The 8776-nt window shown below is 49.1% G+C and overlaps 1 protein-coding gene across 1 annotated transcript; it reads right to left on the bottom strand.

Moving 5' to 3' along the window:
* Positions 1-4743: 4743 nt before the first annotated feature.
* On the bottom strand, positions 4744-8457 carry LOC133069009 (protein NYNRIN-like). The gene is given in 3 exon segments (XM_061160029.1): positions 4744-6070; positions 6152-8197; positions 8200-8457. Coding segments are annotated over 3 exon segments (3459 nt in total). The 3' UTR covers positions 4744-4915.
* Between the last annotated feature and the right edge of the window lie 319 nt (positions 8458-8776).

Below are 8776 nucleotides of genomic sequence, written 5' to 3'. Positions count from 1 at the left end.
GACACCACATTTTCAGGAAAAAGGAGACAGGATCTAGCTCGAGTAAACAGAACAGCCACATGGAGTCAGGGGCCAGCGACACCCACCCGGCATGCTTGTCAGAAGGACAAGGGCTTGCCTGGTGGCTCAGTGGGTAAAGAATCCGTCTGCAATGCAGGAGACAGAGGAGACGCAGGTTTCAGCCCTGGGTCAGGAAGATCCCCTAGAGGAGGAAATGGCAACCCACTCCAGTATTCTTGCCTGGAAAATCCCATGGATGGGGGGGCCTGGTGGGCTACAGTCCATGGGGTCACAATGGGGACACGACAGCACAGCACACACATAGGATGAGGAGAGGGGAGGAGGCACGGGCTGTGGGAGCATCTTCAAGGCAGCTGTCTCACCGGTTTGTGTGAGCATCTGGCCCTTCCACATGTCAGAAGCCTGGCTCAAGGAATTACATTCCTCGTTGAACATTTTCAAAACAGCCTCATTTATTTCTTTTTACAAATACCTTTTTCAAAATAATGTTTGTTTACGGGGGTCATCTGGAAAATTAAATGATATATCTTGATGTTCTTAAAAAAAAAAAAAAAGACCTCCTTTAAGTTTGTTTCATGTAATGTTTCTGAAAATTGGAAGGATTAAAACTCCATGTGTGAAAGCATTTAGCTAAGGGATATTATTTCCTTATAGAACAGAATATTCTAAGCTGAGAGAAGTTTTCTCAGCAATTCAGACTATTGTGAACTTAAAGGCTTGCGTCAAAAAATAAAAGGCATTTGAGGCTAAAATGATCCAGTGTTCTCTCATCCAAAGTACAGGCAGAACATGAATATTATGTATATTGGTTGTGGAGGAAAACTGGTTGGGAAAAACCTAGGTGTGTAAAGTATGCTTTAAAATTTTTTCTCATATAATTGTCATGGTTCCTTTGTTATCAATATAGAAAATCTGTGCAGTTTCTCTTGGTTATCAAGTATTCTATAAAGTCTCATATTCTCATTTTCTTTGGTTTCAGGTAACAGGCATAAACTTCAAGTTGGCAAAAACAACCAAAGTTGTGGCTGTTTTTGTTTAGTTGCTAAGTCATGTCCGACTCTTTTGTGACCCCATGAACTGCAGCCTACCAGGCTCCTCTCTCCATGGCATTCTCCAGGCAAGAACACTGGAGTGAGTTGCCATTTTCTCCTCCAGGGGATCTTCCTGACCCAGGGATCAAGCCCAAGTCTCCTGCATCTCCTGTGTTGGCAGGCAGATTCTTTACCATTGAACCACCCCAGATGCCAGAGACACAAAGTATTCAAATATTATTCAGATCCAAGCTGAAGTGACTCAGCTGAGTTTTAAAAATCAATAGAATGGTTCTGAGTACTCTGTCCCATGTTCTGCATGAAACTCAATACCCTCACCAATCTGAAATTCCTGGGACTGACGCTATCTCCGTGTCCTTGTTTCAATCTCAACTTAAGTTTCCCCCCATGGACCTCCCCCACATCCTGCCACATAGATGTTTAGCTCCACCCCTTTAATTTTCTCAAATAAAACAAGCCTTCATAAAGGCGAATAAAAACTATGCATTTTGCAGTGTCACAGACTTAAGGGAAGTTTGGGCTTGTGCTGGGGATAACGCCCAGCAGCACCAGCAGTTATAACTATCAGATGCCTCTCTCTCCCTCCCTCTCTCTTTGTGAAGTCATTTACTCACACACAGGAGGCTAAGCTTCTCTCCCTCGAGACTTTCTCACCTTTGTATTTCACTTCCTTCATTAAGCAAAACAATTGAGCTGAGTTCTTTCCACTCAGCTCTGAGCTTTCCTTTGTATGGAATGAACCCTGATAACATCCATCAATAACTTTCTTCCACCTCCATTTCTTGAAAGGAAGAGAGCAATATGACAATTTATTTTCTCTCTCGGTAGCACTCACTATGGCCACTAGTGCTGTCCCTGGAATATTTCTGATTCTCCTTCCTCCCGGACACAGGGTGGGGCTGTATATTTTTGGACCCACCAGTTTCATGTGATTCATACAGTGTGACAATTTCTGAAAGACGGGTGGTGAGTGATCAATGTCACTTCTGAGCAGGAGCATTTAACTTCTAGCATGAAGCCCTCTCTTCTCCCTGCCAGGTACCAGCACTGCTTGGGATGCAGGTGCCTCAGGGCACCTGAGTGTCTACAGCAGGAAACACTGCAGTTGACCCACAGTAGGCAGTTCCCTGGGTACCTAATGGGTTTGACCTTCCTCAATGCCCCCACACTGCTAGGTAGCAAAATGAAAAATTAGACCTGATCATTAATGATACCTGGTCCTTCAAATGCAAACATTTTCCCTGTTTAAATGGTTTCTTTCAGGTAGATTCGCAGACTGGGGAGTTTAGCATCATGATGATGAGAGACCTCGCATCCATTCCCAACAGCTGGAGCTGTTTTCTGGTCCTTGCTGGGCCCAGAGACGACATTTCATTGCTCGGTGCTCCCTGCCAACAGAGGCCACACCATGAACAAGCTCTAGGGGGCAACCAAGTCTGCAGAGCACTGCCTGCCCCTGCAGGCCCTCCTGTCGCCTTCTCCTAGGGGTGGGTGTGATTCTGACTTAGTCCTTGCCCAGCAGGGCTCCCTGAAACCTCAATAAGAGCAACCCCATTCATCTCCCAAGCCTGATAGCATAACTTGTTATGCCCGATGTCCGAATCCCCGAGCGGGAAGAGAGAGAAGGCTTCCAAGACAATGCAACTCGCAAAAAAAGGGAAGTTTATTACTGTCTCGAGCCAGGGCCTTCTGCCACCAACATCACAATGGTGCAGGGTCAGAAAGCGCCGAGCTCAAGCTTGTTACACAAATTTATGAGATATGCAAAAGCGGTTAGTAACTGGCTTAAGCGGATTGGTTACATGTTTGCAAAGCAATTCTATCCGTACAGACTTTCGCGGGCTTTTCAGCTCTCCCTTTGTTCTTGTTGGGCGCATATTGATTGGCTGGCTCCAGGTTACTTGATGGGGGTAGGGAATCTTACCATTTCGGGGGAAGCTAAAACTTAGGTCCAGGCCGCCTGTCATGGTATTAACCCTGGCAGCCTCACATTCCCCCCTGTCTTCTTGTTCCTGTAGAGGAATCTTTCTCTTCATCCTGGGCTACCATCTGATATTGCTGCCTCAATACCATAATCTGAATGGTATTTAGACGTTCTCTAATAAATGACATTAGCCGGTTTAAAATACAAGGGCCAAATGTAAGTGTTAATAATAGCACTATAAGCGGGCCCAGGAGGGTGGAAACTAAGGTGGTCAGCCAGGGGGAGCGTTGAAACCAAGACTCAAACCATCCCTGTTGGGCCTCCCGTTCCCTCTTTCGTTGCGCCAGCCCTTCTCTTACTTTTGCCATAGATTCTCTTACCACTCCTGTATGGTCTGCATAGAAACAACATTCTTCTCCCAGAGCCGCGCAGACCCCACCCTGTTGGAGAAAAATCAAGTCTAATCCTCTCCTATTCTGCAAGACCACCTCAGACAAGGAAGTCAGAGACTTCTCTAAGTGGCTGATTGATTCTTCTATGCGAGTTATATCTTCATCTATGGCGGCTCGTAGGGAAGAAAACCCTTGGCCTTGCAGAGATAGTGAAGCTATTCCTGTCCCTGCTCCTGCTAGCCCAAGACTGAACAAGGCTGCCATGGTGATCGCACTGATTGGCTCTCTCTTTTGTCTTAGCAATTCTCGGTCCCAATGTGAGTACATAACCTCTTCAGAGTGGTATAAGATTTTTGGCATTACAGCAACCAGGACACAGAATTCTTGACTCTGGTTAAAAACCTTCACATTTAAACATGGGGTTAGCCCAGTATGTGAACAAATCCACCAGCCCCCAACCTCTGGCACAATCCAATTTTTGCCATATAAGCGTAGGTTACTAATAGTCCGGGCACAGAGGGAAGTTTTATCACGTGGCACTGTGCCCAAACAGAGTCCCTGTCCCCAAACTTCATTCATTGTGAGGCCAACCTTGCGTTCTTCCCATCGGCATGGGGGTGGGTCCTGGCCTGAAGATAAGTGGTAAGAGACATTGAGGCCTATGGCCTCATAGAAGGGGGGGGTGAAGATTATAACAAAGCCAACAGGACTGGGTTGCATTAGGGTTGGTATGGTTTATGACCGTAAAGGCTGCATTCACTAAGGCCCATAGGGGGTCCTGAATTGCTGAGCTAATGGTAACAGCCAGAGGGCCAGGGGTTTCTGTCAGTTTGCCTCTGAGGCTCGGGGTAGAAGAGATGTTAAATGTTCCTGGCAAGCTTGGTCTGAAGGGGGTTGGCTTGGGGGTCGCCTTGTGCCCCTGTAATGCTTTGACCAGATTGGGACCTAAACTATGTACCTGCACCGGCTCAATAACCTGTTTAATGATTAAAAGCTCGCCTGGGTAGGGGCCGGGCCAATTTACGTGAAGTTGAAAACCCCAAGTCAGTCCTGAGGTCCAGCGGTTTTCTTTTTTCGCCCGTTCCTGGTTAAATCGTACTCGTACCTGAGGCCCCTGGTGTCTACGGTCCTTGAAGGTGAAGCTAACTAGATCTCTGTTTCCGACATCCCACCTCTGGGGTCCATCACAAGAGGTCACACAACTCCAGCTCCTGCAATAATAGCTTTCTATGCCACCACAGGTTTTCCAGTTATTTTTTACATAGCCCGGGCAAGCCCAAAACCCCAACCTATGGTTTTTTATCCCATCTCTATAGTACTTATCATAGAGACCATCCTGCTTTGCAAAGAGGCTTGAGAGGTCGAAGTTCAGGTCTGGCCACCAGGTGTTTGGAGGGTGGATTCCTGAGGTCTCATTGAGCAGCTCATGAGTTTGCCCGTCGTTGAGTTTCCATGTGATCTTAGCAGGTTGATGGGGGTTATGACTGGTCGCTCCTGGGTCGATGAGAGCTGCTATCAGCAGAGAATTAGGAGGCCTCCCAGCGGACGAGTTTCAGTTTCAAAGGATTTGACGGGTGAGGACTCGCCTTCCATTCTGCTCGCGCTTTTTCCTGTTCTTCCGATGTAGCTTGCCGCACGTGATTGCAGTGAACCCAGGGTCCAATCCCGTCGACCTTGACAGCGGTAGGAGTGGTAAGGAGAACAACATAAGGGCCTTTCCATCTAGGTTCTAATACTTTAGATTGGTGTCGTTTTACCCAAACCCAATCACCTGGGCCAATATTATGTGAGGGGAGGGCCCTCTTGTTTTGGCCCTCATGCATCTCTCGAATCAATTTCCAAACATGGTTATGCACCTTACTTAATGCTATCAGAGTTTGCTGGAATTGTCCCAAAGTAGGGGGTGGCAGACATTTTCCTTCGAAAATAGGATACACAGGAGGGGGTCTTCCATACAGAATCTCAAAAGGAGTAAGATTCAGCTTATAAGGGGTGTTACGTGCCCGAAAGAGTGCAAAGGGGAGGAGGGTCACCCAGTCCCCGCCAGTCTCTATTGCCAACTTTGTCAAAGTTTCTTTTAGGGTCCGATTCATTCTCTCAACCTGTCCTGAGCTCTGGGGATTATATTCGCAATGTAACTTCCATTTCGTCCCCAGAGCTTGGGCCAGCCCTTGTACAATCTGGCTCACAAAGGCAGGTCCATTATCAGAGCCCATAGTCACTGGCAGCCCATACCTAGGCACTATCTCCTCTAAGATCTTTTTAGCAACCACTATTGCTGTCTCTCCCTTAGTGGGGAAAGCTTCTACCCACCCCGAGAAGGTATCTACCAGTACCAACAGATAGCGGTACCCATACTTGCCTGGCCTTACCTCGGTGAAATCTATCTCCCAATGTTGCCCTGGCTTTTCCCCTCGGTACCTCGTTCCCGAGTGCTGCTTCTTCTCTGCCCTCATCAGCTGGCACGCTTCGCAGGCTTGAATTATCTCTCGTACAGTTGCATTTTGTCGAGGGAACCTCAGGCAGGCCATCTGGAGAAGTGTTAGGGTCTTTTTTTCTCCCAAGTGCGTAGTTGTGTGCAGGTGTTCACACAGGTGACGACCCAGGGTGGCAGGCAAGATCAGGTTGTTGTTTTGGTCTCGGTACCATCCATCTTGGTCATCTTTCTGGAGGGTGGTATCCTTGTTGATCCAGGCGAGATCAGGGAGGGAATATTCGGGAACTGGTGGCAAGGTCCCCATACCAGGGGGTGGAAGGCCCACGGCTAATATGGGGGCGGCATAGTCACGGCTAGCCGCTTCTCGAGCGGCCGCATCAGCAGCACGATTGCCTCGCGCCTTAGGGTCTTCTCCCTTCTGGTGACCGGGGACATGTACTATAGCTACTGCCCGGGGTAGTTGGACAGCTTCCAAGAGCCTGCGAATCTCAGGCAGATTTTTGACCTCTTTTCCCTCAGCTGTCCGAAATCCCCTTTCTTGGTATATGGGACCTTGAATATGGGCAGTGCTGAAAGCATATCGGCTGTCAGTAAAAATGGTGACTCTCTTCCCTTTGGCTTGCTCCAGAGCCTGTATTAGGGCAATCAATTCTGCTTTTTGTGCAGAAGTGTTTGGGGGTAGTGTCTCAGCCCATATCGTCCGCCCTGAATCATCAACTATGGCGGCTCCCGCCTTCCTTTGCCCATCTTTTACATAACTGCTCCCATCGGTGAACCATACTAGCTCACTGTTGCTTAGGGGTACATCAGTTAAGTCTTTTCGTGCCGCCAGGGCCTCAGCCAGTATCTCACTGCAATCATGGAGAGGGCTGTCCTTCTCTGGGTTGGGTAGGAGCGTGGCCGGATTTAGGGAGCAAGGGGTCTGAAAACGCACCCGTGGGGCATCGAGCAGCAAGGCCTGGTAGTGTGTCAAGCGGGCATTGGAGATCCACTTACCCGGCGGCTGCTTTAAAACCCCTTCCACTGCGTGGGGGGTGTAAACCGAGAGTTGCTGTCCATACGTCAACTTGTCAGCGTCGTGGACGAGGAGGGCTGTAGCTGCAATGATGCGAAGGCAAGGGGGCCACCCAGCGGCCACCGGGTCTAATCGCTTCGAAAGGTATGCTACCGGCCGCTTCCATGGTCCCCATTGTTGAGTCAAGACCCCCTTTCCTATTCCTTGCTTTTCATCTACAAACAGCTGGAATGACTTATTTGGGTTAGGCAGGGCAAGGGCTGGGGCTTCTAGTAGGGCCCGTCTGAGTGTCTGGAAAGCCTGTTTCATTGGCTCAGTCCAAGTCCACTTTGGGGTCTCTTTACTTCCCTCATATAAGGGCCGGGCCTTCTCAGCAAACCCCATAATCCACAGTCTGCAATATCCAACAGTCCCCAGGAACTCTCTCACCTGGCGAGGGTTTTTGGGCTCTGGTATCTGCAATATTGTTTCTTTCATGGCCTGGGTTAGCCACCTTTGCCCCTGTCTGATCTTATACCCCAAATAGGTGACCTCTTGCCGGGCTATTTGTGCCTTCTTTGCGCTAGCGCGATACCCCAAGATGCCTAGGGTCTGTAATAGGTCCCCAGTGTCATGGCTGCAAGCTTCCTCTGTGGTTCCAGCCAACATAAGGTCATCTACATATTGTAGCAGAATGACCTCTGGGTGGCAAGCCCGATATTCGTAGAGGTCCTCACTCAGAGCCTCATTAAACAAGGTAGGGGAGTTCTTGAACCCCTGTGGGAGGCGGGTCCAAGTTAATTGTACTACCGGTTGGCCTTCCCCCTCAGTCCACTCAAAGGCAAATATCTCCTGGCTCTGGACTGCCAGGGGTAGGCTGAAAAAGGCATCCTTCAAGTCCAGCACAGTGTACCAAGTGTACTCAGGCAGTAAACTGCTCAGGAGAGTATACGGGTTAGGGACAGTTGGGTGTATGTCACTCACCCGTTTGTTGACTTCTCGCAGGTCTTGGACAGGTCTGTAATCCGTCCCCCCTGGCTTCTTCACCGGCAGTAAGGGGGTGTTCCAAGGGGATTGGCATCGCCTGAGAATTCCGGCCTCCATGAGCCGTCGAATGTGGGGAGTGATCCCCCGCCGAGCTTCTTGGCTCATAGGGTACTGTCTCACCCTCACAGGAATTGCCTCGGCCTTTAGCTCGATGACGACCGGATGTCTCTGTTTAGCTAGTCCCATTCCTGCTGTTTCTGCCCAGGCCAATGGGTATTTATGGACCTACGGTTGTACATCTAGTGCTATGGTCTCTGAGGGCTTAGGCGCAAAAAGTCTGTATTCATCCCTTAAGGCTAGGGACAAGACATGTATCGGTGTCCAAGTCCATCCGTGACTGACATTCCCCCGGGGTCAAAATGGATCTGAGCATTAACTTTAGTCAACAAGTCTCTTCCAAGTAGAGGGGCTGGGCATTCTGGTATCACCAAAAACGAATGGGACACCTGGTGGGTCCCCAGATTTACTTTCCGTTCTGTGGTCCAACAATATCTTTTTGTCCCCGTGGCTCCTTGCACTAAGCTGGCTTTCTTAGACATTGGTCCCAGTTTTTTATTTAAAACAGAGTGTTGGGCGCCAGTATCTACCATGAAGCCAACGGGTTTCCCCTCCACATGTATGGTTACCCAGGACTCGGGGAGGGGTGCCGAGTCTCGACTCCCCTAGTCACTGTCTTCCCCCGCATATAGAACTCGAGTTCCAGGGGGGATTTTTTCTCTCTGGGTCATTCCTCTCTTTGAGTCCCTCTTAGGGCACTCGTTTTTCCAGTGCCCCTGTTCTTTGCAGTAGGCGCACTGATCCTTCTTTAGGGCCTGCCTTTTTGGTTTTTCTTTTTCTCTCGTCCGGGGGTTTCGAGGTTCCCTCAATTCTGTTCCAGCCTTTATCCCCGCAAAAAGAATCTGGGCTAGC

Source organism: Dama dama, chromosome 14, assembly GCF_033118175.1.
Source record: "Dama dama isolate Ldn47 chromosome 14, ASM3311817v1, whole genome shotgun sequence".
Lineage (NCBI taxonomy): Eukaryota > Metazoa > Chordata > Mammalia > Artiodactyla > Cervidae > Dama > Dama dama.
Note: the sequence above shows the minus strand (reverse complement) of the source record. Positions and strands in the feature narration are given on the sequence as shown.